Source organism: Nuphar pumila, chromosome 12, assembly GCF_984573655.1.
Source record: "Nuphar pumila chromosome 12, dmNupPumi1.hap1.1, whole genome shotgun sequence".
NCBI lineage: Eukaryota > Viridiplantae > Streptophyta > Magnoliopsida > Nymphaeales > Nymphaeaceae > Nuphar > Nuphar pumila.
In genome coordinates this window covers 6,066,255-6,079,600 of record NC_143260.1, presented here as the reverse complement: position 1 = coordinate 6,079,600, position 13,346 = coordinate 6,066,255, and the positions used below count along the sequence as shown (strand labels likewise).

Sequence of the window (13,346 nt, the reverse complement as noted above, 5' to 3'; positions counted from 1 at the left end):
ACTGACAACATTGGTTAGGAGAAAGGAAAGGTTGGACACCATTAGGGTCTCTCTCTATATATATGTTAAAACTATTAAAATAATATTTTAAAAATTAATTTTAAGTTATTTTTTATATTTATTAAAAAAACCAATTCAAGTCAGTATCGTATCAATTTTCTAGCGATACGATGCACATATCAGCGGATTCAGGCCGATACTCAACGTAACAAAGCAAGCTCCTTAGTGGCCAAAGGAGTGGTACATGGGTTTTAACTACTTGGGAATGGGGCCATTGAGCATAGCATCAATCTCTGTCAAACCCTACCACCTGAATCGATGGGGAGGGAAAAAATCTATATCACAAGGCCAGGGTCATGGACATGGATGAGACTTGATACAGTTGGATACGAGACCTTAAATGGCGTGTCCCTACCACATTTTTGGATTCGGATCCAATTTAGCTTTCAAAATGATCTCTAGACCCGGTTGTGATATGACTTCCTACGACTCTGTACCAGTTGCGAGCTTTGCCGGTTTTTATCATGTCTGATTCCATTTGCTTATCCGATCTAATTCTAATCCGACCATATTTGATGTGAAAAATAGGTCCGACTGTTTTGCTACCCGGGTCGGATATATAACCCATTTGAAAAGATCAGGTGCAATATGATTGCACAAATATTTATGCATTAAGCACCTGGTCACCCTCCATCTTGAGGATTGGGCCTGTCAGAGCTGTGGGGCCCAAGGCCTGATGGAGGGTAATCAGGTGCTTAATGCACAAATTTTGTGTCATGGGATTGCACCCGATATCATCTCCGGTTACCGCAAAAAAAGTGATATTCGGATCCGGATTTAATAAATATTTTTTATCCATACCCGAATCTGAGCCGCTGTACAAACTTCCAAAACTCGAGTCTCCCGCGCTCCACCGCCCGTCCAGCACGTGCCACTCACTCGGGGCAAGCGCGCACCGCACGTGCTCCCGTTGTTCTCCACAGTTCACACACAATCAGGAAGAGGTCCACCGGAAAAGGAGGTCAGAGCCCAGATTCTTCTCACGACTCTCCTGGCTAATCTACCGCCAAGTCAGCAGTCCATCGCCCCTGACCGACACGTGCGCGTCCCTTCCTCCTCTTCCAGTAAATATGGAAACTTGACACCCTCTCTCTCTCTCAGAGTCTTCTCCAAGAAGCCTCCTCCTCTCTCAGGAGATCCCTCTGATTAACTTTTATTTTTCCATTTTCGCAGTATTTTGATTAATTTTTTAGGCCGTCGATGGCTCAGTTGCTCCCTCCGATCTGCACGGACGCCCTCAAGTTCCGGAATTATTGTGCGTCGCCCATCGGAGCTCGCCGGAATTTCCTCCGGCCGGCGATAGATCTCCCGGTTCCCGGCGTGCGACGGCTGGAGTTGAGGATGAGAGCCGCGACGGCGAGCTCGGTCTCGGAGGAAGCCGACGCCGATGATTACTACTCCGTTCTAGGCGTCGTATGATTCTCTCTCTCTCTCTCTCTCTCTCTCTCTGTCTGAGTTTTTCTGATTTCAATTTGATGGATTCTGGCGTTTTATGTCGATGATTGGATTAAGAAACGTCATCTTTAGTAATTTTGCAGCGAGTCAGTAATCGTAGTGGGATTGAATATGTTAGTTAAAGTTGAGTTCAGCTATGTCATTGATCGATCGGAAGGATCGCCTGGTTGTCAGAGTACATGAAAATGATTAGCATGCATATGCATGTTTGATATGGATTTGTGGATGCTGGTTCGAATCAATGACCGTTCTTTCTATTTCTCGGGATTCCTCTTACACGTAAAACGTTCTTGCCCTGCTGATGATAGTAGATTGGTTCATTGATTTAGAAAATGACGCTCTCTTGGAAATTCAATTTGTTGTGATCTTCGGAAATGATAATTGGTAAAAATTTTGACGACGTAGTAGCACCCCTTCTTTACCGCCGATATTCTATTGATTTTAGGCAACAGAGTAGTCTTTGGAAATTATATTTGTGATCTCTGGTTGCTCTAATTGCTCATTAGGAGATTTAATGACACGTTGTTTGTCGTGTGTATTCCTCTCTCCAATGTTTGGTTTGTGGAATCAAAAGTATAATCCTTGGAATTGAGAGATCGTTATTTGGAATTTGGTAAGAGATGGAATATATGGTCACATGGAACATGGAAACGAGGAAAATGTGTGCGTGGTTGCGCATTTTTCGGAAAATGCCATTTCCTTATCGTTTGTGAAATGTTGATGTCCTGGCTTCTAACGGAATCCTTATTTACATACAATCACCATCTCAATCTCAATCAAACATGTCCCTTACATTTTATTTCATTTGGAAATTTATTTGTTTTGATGTAGGATTATTGCGTGATCATCAGTATGAACAAAGAAATAAATGTGTGTGTATGTATATTGATTCCAGTAGTAAAAAAAAAGGGACTTCCATTTAAGATGATTTGCGTGGATACTGTCTAATGCACCCTTGGAGGGAGACTATAAATGTCAACATGAAAGATTTTGATGTGACACAGATTTTAGTTATATACAGGAAGGAAGGAGTGGAGAAATAGGACCTTAAAATTCATACCATGTAGTCTGGATAAGGCCATGGGTGTGTTTGACTCCTTGTCCAGGTTAGGACAGAATAAACGGCACAGCACTAACAGGACAATGTTCCTCTCCAGGACACACTGTCCAGTTTGTCATGGACAGGTTATTTTTATTTTTATTTTTAAAAGTGTACTGCCGCACTGTTCCAGGGGGTTTGGTACAAAAAAACAGCATTCCGTGCATCCTTGAGACACACTGAATGCTGCGTCCACACTTCTGCTGTTTGATAGCAGTGTAAGAAGATGGGTTCTTGAATCCTCACCAAAAGAAGCTTCAAATAGCTTCAACCAAACTACCGAAAAAGGATCACATACAAGAACCACAAGGGTTCATACAACAATACCCGAAAAAGGGTATACAAAAGAAAGAAGAAAAAAATCTATTTATTGAATGGGTAACAAACCCTACGAAAGCATGAATTACAAGGGGGTAACACCCAGAGTTACCGGAAGCGCACTTCCCTTTTATGGGAAGCACATTTTCCTTTTATGGGAAGCGCACTTCCCTTTTATAGGAAACACGCTTCCCCCTTGCTTCCCCCTTTTTTTTTTTTCGCTTCCCCCTCTGGCAACCATGGTAACACCCCATATTTATAATACAAGGGAGATAGGGATTGAGGGAGTCGTTGGGCTCCCAACGACTCTAAATAGAGCCGTTGGGGGTCCAACGACTCTCTCTTACTTTATGCTTTTTGACTTTGGTCAAAAAAGCATAAAGCCTAATGTCTAAAAAGAAACTTAAAATGTAAAAGAAACCTAACTTAGTTAAATAAACTAACCTAATCCTAACTAAACTCTAAAAGTAAACTAAAACTATGAGATTACATATGAAATTATGTTACATTATTTAACACTCCCTCTCAAACTTACGGTTGAACAACCGAAAGTTTGTTCAAGAGAAAGTGAAATCGATGAGCTACAAGAGGTTTGGTAAAGAAGTCTGCCCGTTGATATTCAGAGTAGACCTATGGAAGATCAATGATGCCGTGTAGAAATTCCTCTCGTACGTAGTGACAATCCATATCGATATGCTTAGTCCGTTCATAGAATGTTCGGTTGCTGACAATGTAAATAGAATTTTTGTTGTCGCAGCATAGCCGTGATGCTCTTGTACTCCTAACACCCATGGCGTGAAGCAATCGCCTTAACCAGACTACTTCCATGGTGGTTGTGGCTATTGCTCTGTACTCGGTTTCAGTTGACGAAAGAAAGACTTTTTGTTGCTTCTTGCACCTCCAAGAGACCAATGATTATCCTAAAAGCACACAAAAGCCAGTAGTTGAATGTCGATAATTGAGATCATCTCCCCAATATGCATCAGTTTAAGCAATTAAATCTAAAGAGGAAGAAACAAATAAGAAAAGTTCTCAAAAAATAGAAGTTTTGATATATCTAATAATGCGTAAAACAACTCCCATATGGACAGTGGTAGGAGCATGTTGAAATTGGCTTGCTGTGTGAACGACATGCGCAATGTCAGGTCTTGTAATGGAAAGATAAAACAGTGCCCCGATAAGTTGTCTATAAGGTGTTGGATTTTCAAGTGGTTCTCCATCATCAATCTTTATTTTGACATTTACAACTTTGGGAGTGTCAACCTGTCGTTCATCTGAGATACCAGACCTGTTAACAATATCTAGAGAAAATTTAGATTGAGTTAGTAAATAGCCTCTAGGAGAATAAGCAACTTCTATTTCAAGATTTTTTTTTTAGAAAACCCAAATCACTCATTTTAAAGTGTGTTTTGAGTTTTTTTTTTAATATTGTCAACTCCATGTTTATCACTTTTAGTGATGATCATGTCGTCTACATAGAGGAAAAGAATGATGATACCTGCATCAGAATTCTTAACAAATAAAACTGTGTCAGTAAGGCAAGATTGAAAACTAAAATCAAGTATAACTTGACTAAACTTATCATATCAAGCCTTTGGGCTTGCTTAAGTCAATACAAAGCCTTATTTAAGCAAAGGGTTTTTTCTTTAGAAAGGTTGATGCCAGGTGATGGCTCCATGTATACTTCTTCGACTAAGCTTCTATTTAGAAATGCATTTTTGACATCCATTTGGTATATATGTCATTTCTTTACAGAGGCAAGGGCTATTAGGATCCTTCCTGTAGTCATTCTAACAACCGAGACAAAAGTTTCTTCATAATTTATTCCATATTCTTGGGAATAACCTTTGGCAACTAATCGAGCTTTAAATTGTTCAAGAGTGCCATCACTCTTGGTTTTAACTTTGTATACCCATCGACACCCTATAAGCTTTTTATCTGGTGGAATATCTTGAATAGTCAAGGCATTTACTTTTTCTAAGGCTTTTAGTTCTGTTGTCATAACTTTGGCCCATTTAGGCTGATCTTTTGCTTCAACATAGTTGGAGGGTTCTTTGTAGGAGTGAATCAAGACAATGTAGGCTTGATATTTCGGTATAAAAGACTTATATGACACAAATTTTTCGGAATCTTTTGACACTCTAGATGACTTTCTAGTTGATATCTGTTCCTGTTCTTGAGTATATTTTTCTAAAGATATGGTTTCCCTAAACTTCTCCGCTTGGAATATTGAATACAACTTTGATCATTACTAAATGGTTCTGTACTTATCAGATCATTTTTCTCATCTTGACTTTCATTAATATCACCTTCATCACTCTTTGGGACTAAGTCCAACAAAAAGGAGTACTCATTTATTTTCGCAGTTTTTTCACTAAAAAAACTTTCTTTTTCTAGGAAAGACACATTTCTTGATACATATAATTTTTCAGATTTAAGGTCAAAACATCTATAGCTTTTTGGTGACTTGCATATCCTAAAAAGGCACAATGAATTGCACGAGGGAAGAATTTATCATTTTTATCTGTAAAAGCGAAACATTTACACCCAAAAATCCTCAACCTAGAGTAATCTGGATTTTGTTTAATTTTTTTTTCCATAGGAGAGATGTTGTTTAGCGAAGAAGATGGCATTCTGTTAATGAGATAAACTGTTGTTAAAGTGGCTTCGCCTAAAAAAGTTTTTGGTATTTAATGTGTAATAAGTAAAGTTCTTGTTGTTTCTATAATATGTCTATGCTTTTTTTCGGCTAAATCATTTTGTTGAGGAGTATAAGGACATGATCTTTGATGTATAATACCGTGTATGTTCAAATAATCTTTAAATTCTTGTGATAAAAACTCTCCTCCTGAATCAGTGAAAAAAATTGAGCTATCATTTTTAAATTGATTTTTGACCATATTATGAAATATTTGAAAACCTGAGAAAACTTCGGATTTATGTTTAAGAAAATAAATCTAAGTATGTCTCATAAAATCATCTACGAAGATTACATAATATATAAAACCTTCTTTTGATATAATAGGTACGGGTCCCCATACATCCGAATGTATTAACTCAAATGGTTGTGAAGAAACAAAAGTTTTTTCTTGAAAAGGTAATCTTTTAATTTTCCCAAGAATACATTTTTCATATATAAAAGTTTCAAAATTTTAAAAGTTTTTAATCTTTGGAAAAAACTGGAGCTTGGATACACTAGGGTGTCCAAGTTTCTTGTGCCATAGATCTAAGTCAACCTTTTGAACATTACAACACAATGTCTTCTTGGGTATTTCCAAAAAATCCATGTAGTACAAGCCTCTTTCTCTATGACTTTTCCCAATCAGCTTCCCCGACTGATGATTCTGCAGCTTCCCTGACTGATGATTCTGCACTTGACATCCACGAGAGGATAAGGAAACATTACATCCATGGTCAGACAATTATGAGACAGATAAAAGATTTAGGTTGAGCTTAGGGATATATCTAACTTGTGGAATACAAAATCTTTTTGAGTTTTGAAAACCTTTTTCAAAATTTCTTACTCCCTTGATTTCAAGGGATGTTCCATCAACAGTAAAAACATTTGATCCATTTGAGTTATAACATATCAATGTTTGGTGTCATGTGAAATGAAGCACCTGAATCAATGAGCCAAAGAGATTTACCAGGATCGGAGATGCCTACGGAAGATACGGCGGCTCCAGTGGATGAAGATGCTCCTTTGAGCAGAGGTTGCAGTGCTTCCACCAATTGAGTTAAGGATATGCTTTCGATGGATGGTTCATTTGATTCTTGAGAAGATCCAACAGAGGCAACCTTTTTTTCATATGGTTTCTTCAATTTCGAACAATAGGTTTTTACATGTCTCGGTTCTCGACAATAGTAACAAATCACTTTTCTTTTCTCAAACTCATTTCCATTTCTCTCATCATTTGTCGTCTCATGATTTGGAGGTTGTATATACGAACATGGTTTTTCGGTCTAGATACGACTAGGATCGAGTCATCATCACTCTTGATGATTCTATTCTTGAGCCTATTTTCCTCCATGCTCAACTCCTCTATTGTGTCTTCTATTGAGGGAACCTTCCCTCGATGAAGAAGAATGGACTTGGTAGATTCAAATTCCGATCTTAGTCCATTAATAAATTAAAAAAAGTGCTCCGCATTAATTTAATTTTGGCGGAGTTCAATATCTTGTGGACAATGCCACTTTGGTTTAAGAAGAACTAACTCTTTCCATAATTCGGACAAACTATTGTAGTATTCTTTAATAGTTTTGTCCCCTTGAACCATATTCCGAACTTGGTTTTGTAAATTGCATATATGGGCAATATCTTTAAGAGAATACATTCTCTTAAGATAGTCTCAAGCATCATTGGCATGTTCAAATTTTGTAAGACTTGAACATTTCTTGATGTCAATGCTACTTATGAGTCAAGACATAATCTTGGCGTGTCCCATTCTCCATTCTTTTCACTTTTTCTCATAAGTGGTAATGGTTTTTGTTTTTTCAACCTCCGTAAGAGGTACTTCCTTCTCTTCTTCAACCTTTGTAAGAATTAGCTTAGGTTCCAAATCGGTCCCATCCACTAATCCCCACAACCTCTTTCTCCATATAAGGTGCTTCATAATTGAAGCCCATGTAACATAGTTTGAATCGTTAAGTTTGATGGGTTTAATGGTGACATTATCATTGCCATCCATTTTACAAGGTTTGAAATGACAAAGAGAAGAGAAAAGAAGAGTAGAAGAAGAAGAGAGGAAAAATAATGTACTCCACCACGAATAGTGAGTACGAGTGCTCCTCCAAGCTTTTGCAAGAACACAGCTTCACATATACTTGAAAAGAATGTCACTTTTTTTCTCAACCTTTGAATGACACACTTCCCGATGCATCGATAAGAGTTGCTTGATCACAATCGAGCTCTGATACCATGTAAGAAGATGAGTTCTTGAATCCTCACCAAACGAAGCTTCAAATAGCTTCAACCAAAATACCGAAAAAGGATCACACACAAGAACCACAAGGGTTCATACAACAATACTCGAAAAAGGGTATACAAAAGAAAGAAGAAAACAATATATTTATTGATCGGGTAACAAACCCTACGAAAGCATGAATTACAAGGGAGTAACACCCCATATTTATAATACAAGGGAGAGAGGGAATGAGGGAGTCGTTGGGCTCCCAACGGCTCTAAATAGAGCCGTTGGGGGTCCAACGACTCTCTCTTACTTTATGCTTTTTGACTTTGGTCAAAAAAGTATAAAGCTTAATATGTCCAAAAAGAAACTTAAAAAGTAAAAGAAACCTAACTTAGTTAAATAAACTAACCTAATCCCAACTAAACTATAAAACAACAACAACAACAACAACAACAACTACGCCTTCATCCCAAAACAAGTGGGGTCGGCGATATGAACCAAAAAAGAAAATCATTCTGAGTCTTCCACATGAATCCTTCTCCTCTAATCATTTTTATCCAATGCCATGTCCTCGGTGAGGTTCAAAGCAATCATATCCTTTCCTATCATCTCCATCCAAGTCTTCTTAGGCCTACCTCGACCTCTTTTAACTAATATATTTTCCCATTTCTCCATCCTTCTAACTGGAGCATCATTAGGCATTCACCGAATATGTCCAAACATCGTAAACGATTCTCTCTCATCTTATTTTCAATGGATGCAACGCCTACCTTCCTACGTATCTTTTCGTTTCGAATCTTATCTTTTATTGTATTTCCACACATCCATCTCAGCATACGCATCTCAGCTACACTCATTTTTTGAATATGATGTCTCTTGGCAGCCCAACATTCCGTACTATATAGTAAAGCGAGCCTAATAGTCGTCCTATAAAACTTTCCCTTCAACCGCACTGGCATTCTACGATCGCACAACACTCCACTTGCACTTTTCCATTTCATCCACTCAACCTTTATCCTATGATTTACATCTCCATCAATTTCTCCATACTTTTGAATGATAGATCCCAAATATTTGAAACAATCATCCACCGGTATTTTTTGCTCACCAAGCTTCACTACACTCCCATCACTACTTCGTTGCTTACTAAACCGGCATTCCATGTATTCTGTCTTACTCTTACTCAACTTAAAATCTTTTGCTTCCAATGTCTGTCTCCATAATTCTAACTTAGCATTAACCCCAGCTCTAGACTCATCAATCAAAACAATATCATCAGCAAACAATATACACCACAACGCATTTTCTTGAATTGATCTCGTAAGCTCATCCATCACTATAGCAAATAGGAAAGGGCTTAAAGCAGATCCTTGATGTAACCCAACCGTTATAGGAAAATTGGTTGTCACCCCTCCACAAGTGTGGACATTGGTTAGTACTCCTTCATACATATCTTTAATTATACTAATGTACTTGAGAGAAACACCTTTCTTCATCATTGTCCATCAGAGAACGTCCCTAGGTACTCTATCGTATGCCTTCTCCAAATCAATAAAAACCATATGCAAATCTATGTTCCTCTCTCTATATCTCTCAATAAGTTGTCTAAGAAGATGTATAACTTCCATAGTTGATCTTCCAGGCATAAAACCAAATTGATTCTCCGATATCACGACAACCTTCCTCAACCTAGACTCAATCAACCTCTCCCAAAGTTTCATAGTATGACTCATGAGTTTTATACCACGATAGTTTGTGCAATCTTGTATATCACCCTTATTCTTATATAGAGGCACCAAAGTACTCTTCCTCCACTCATTAGGCATCTTATTCGTCCGCCAAATCTTGTTAAAAAGATTTGTCAACCATTCTAAACCTTTTTCTCCCAAGCATTTTCAAGCCTCGATAGGTATATCATCTGGGCCAACTGCCCTTCTTGATTTCATTTTCTTCAAATCCTCTGCAATTTCTTTCTTTTGAATCTTGCGCATGAAGTCACGATTCATCTCATGAAAAGGAATGGAGAAGTCTCCAAGATCCTGAGCATGACTTTCATTAAATAGCTTATCAAAATAATCTTTCCATCTCTCCTTAATCTCCTCATCTTTGACTAAAACCCTTTGCGTTTCATCTTTGATACATCTAACCATACCCAGATCCCTCGATTTCCTATCTCTCAAACTGTAAAAGTAAACTAAAACTATGATAATACATATGAAATTATGTTACATTATTTAACAAGCGGGCGCATGACCAGCGTCTATGGCAACCCGTGCGATGCGGGGACGTTAAATCAAACACACTCTAAGGGTTCAAAACGGTGATTATCAATAAATAAATAAATAAATAAATAAGCAAACAAAATAAATAATATGTATGCATGTGCACACACACACACACAAGGATTGTTCGGCTGCAGTCTTTAAGTCTAAGAAAAGCATCCTTTAATATGGTTGCAGCATTTTGATGACTTCGTAAGGTACCTTGAGGACCTGAGGTGCTACACTGGAACTACGTATATGTGATCAAATCTGAGAGGTGCCTTATTGTGCTATGCTACTCCAGTTAATTTTTTTTTTATATAATTGGCTCAGTCAGATCCTTATTCTATGTCACATGGATACTTCACTTAGCATGCATATCCCCTGTCCACATGACCCGACACTTCATATACACAATCAAACTAGTTTCAAACGCAGTCAACATTGTGTCACTGACTTTATCTATTTTCTTTGATGAACTTATTTGCTTATTTTGTATTCAACTGAGTTCTTTTTTTGTTTAAAATTGTGAACAATTACGTCACATTTCAGTTTCAACCTAGTTTCGTTGTTTGATGTTCCTAACTATGGTGATTTAAGGTTATGTTTTTATACACATACATACATCTATGTGTGTGTATGACCATGTCCCTATGTCCTATTTTTTGAAAATTATTGTATCGTACCAAGCGTATCGTATCCCATTCCCGCATCCGTATCCATGTGTCAGTGTTTATTTCCTTTTTTATGTAATAAACAATTGATTGAATGAGTTGTAGCAATGCGTATGAAAGTTTGCTTGTACTGTGTCACTACATTCAAGGAAAAATGACTGGGAATATATGAAAATTGGATCGTTCTATTAGCGATATCTCGCTTCATGTGGTGCAACAGTAGTTTCTTTTGTCCAATGATTTTTCTGGATTTTCCATCTCAAGTGGCTCATCCATGGTCACCAAGCTATGGGTGCAGGTTTGCCAGGCTCCTAGAAACTTTGTAGGCTGGGGTATGCTGGGAGCTTTGGCCTGAAAAACAGAGAATTTTGTGATAAAATCCCCTTTTTTTGGTTTGTTAGTTTACTCTTTTGATTCTCATTTTGTTATGTACAAGTAAACCTCATTGTGCTAGAGCAAGTAATTCTTTACTTCCTATCTTTATGTCAATTTTTGTGTTGTAGATGCCAGATTCAACACCAGCGGAGATAAAAAAGGCATACTACAACTGTATGAAAGCTTGCCATCCTGATTTGAGTGGAAATGATCCCGAGATAACTGATTTTTGTATGTTCATTAATGAGGTTTATGAGGTGAGCTCTTTAAAAGCAAAGTGATTGTTCTCATTCTTGTGAGTGTATCCTCCCTTTTAATTTTTGTTCTTCTTTATTAAACTGGTACAGGTACTAAGTGACCCTGTGCAACGCATGGTTTATGATGAAATCCATGGGTATGCATTAACAGCTATCAATCCTTTCTTGGATGATTCCAAGCCAAAGGATCATGCTTTTGTTGACGAGTTCAGTTGTATAGGTGCATATGACTTCCATCTTTTGTTCTTTTCCCCAGGATAGTAAATAAATCATACTGCTAAATCTTTAAATTCCTTCCTCGTCAATACCCATCTGGGTCTTAGTTGGCTCTCTACCTGCAACACGTGAATCTGAGACCAAACTTCATTTACTAGTCGCTTGAAATAGCAAATTCTGTGGTTAGCTATTTACTGAGGGCAAATTATATTAAAATATTCATGTGGCATCTTTTGCTGACTTGGACAGGCTGTAAAAATTGTGCCAATTTAGCCCCAGATGCATTTAAAATTGAGGAGGATTTTGGAAGAGCAAGAGTTTGTTCCCAATCTGGGAACCCTGACCTAGTTCAGCAAGCTATTGACAGTTGGTAAGTGGTAATTTAGGCATTCTGTCTGCATTCTTATAAAGTGAATATTTAGGTATTCTGTTATTAAGCTCTATGAACCATACATCTTTTATTTACGTGTTGGTAATAAGCAAACTAGATCTCAATGCTGGGTGATATGCATGGATTCATCTTTGGTTAAGTAAATGGAGGAACCTGCTGGAAATGATCTTAACATGCATAAAGAAACTACTAAACTAATAATTATAAAGAAAAGAGAAGGAACTCTTGAAGAAACTTCCTGCCACATGGGAGAGAGGAAAATACCTCACTATTAAAGCTCTTAACCACCTATGGTTTTGGTTTGGATTGCACTAACTTTGGGGCGGGGATGGGGGCACACCACGAATAATTTTGCCAACTAAACTGTGCTATTCACAACTAGCGAGCATGTTAATTTGTTCTGTTCATACGTGTAATTCTTATTGCAAGAAAGCCGATGAGGTTCAAAGCCTTTCCTAATGAAATTAGTAGAACAATTAGAATAATTTGATGACAATAGTGGGATGCGGGACTATTTTGCAAGCTATGCCACAAATGCCACAGATATTTTTAAAATATTGTTATTTTAACGTGATATTTTCAATGGCTGATCTTATACAAAAAATAATGCAAGCTATAACAAAATCTGAATTTGAAAATATTGCATTTTAAGCAGTTTTAACCCATTATTAATGCAATAAAGGCAGTTTTGGCAATACTTTTATATTATATATTTTAAGTACATTGTTATTTTTTTATGTATACCATTATTTTTTGAGATTTTCCCGAGAATAACAAGATTTCTGAAATGCAAGATTGTCCATCAGAGTTTTTCCTTAAGGGGGTGTTTGCATCACGCGGAAGGAGGCTCCTCACCGCAATCCGCGTGGAGCCTCCATCAGCAAAAACAGAGTCGGACCTCCATGGGAAGTGTGGTCATGTTGATTTTGGGGCTCTGTTTGCGTTGCCACAGTGGGACCCGTGCAGAAACGCTTCATGCTTTGCTCGTTTCTGTGGAAACCCCACCGTTGCCGTGACACACAACACACCCTAAATGTTTCCAAGTAACAGTATTTTCTTCCTTTTCTAGATTTGCTTCATTATTAATTTAGAGCCGAACGGTACCTAGATGACGTTGCATTGGTAAAATAGTATTGTAATAATATCACACAAATATTCAAAATTTACTGAGAAGTACTGACATTCTGTTGGTATGATAATATTATACTAATATGTGACAAATATCCAAAAATTATTGCATTTGAAGATGTTATGGTGTCCTTTAGTTTTTTGTTGCAAATTCTTGATGGAAACATGGCAATTCAAATAATCAACAATTTGGCCTACTCTC

At 37.5% G+C, this 13,346-nt stretch overlaps 1 protein-coding gene across 1 annotated transcript in view; it reads left to right on the top strand.

Moving 5' to 3' along the window:
• The first annotated feature begins 1,159 nt into the window (after window positions 1-1,159).
• Window positions 1,160-13,346, top strand: part of LOC149819788 (uncharacterized) — a 29,112-nt gene continuing 16,925 nt past the window's right edge. Inside the window, exons 1-4 of the mRNA XM_089982940.1 lie at window positions 1,160-1,473; window positions 11,281-11,409; window positions 11,500-11,629; window positions 11,875-11,995. Coding sequence (XP_089839066.1) covers window positions 1,261-1,473; window positions 11,281-11,409; window positions 11,500-11,629; window positions 11,875-11,995 — 593 coding nt within the window. The 5' untranslated portion in view covers window positions 1,160-1,260. The remainder of the gene's footprint in view (window positions 1,474-11,280; window positions 11,410-11,499; window positions 11,630-11,874; window positions 11,996-13,346) is intronic.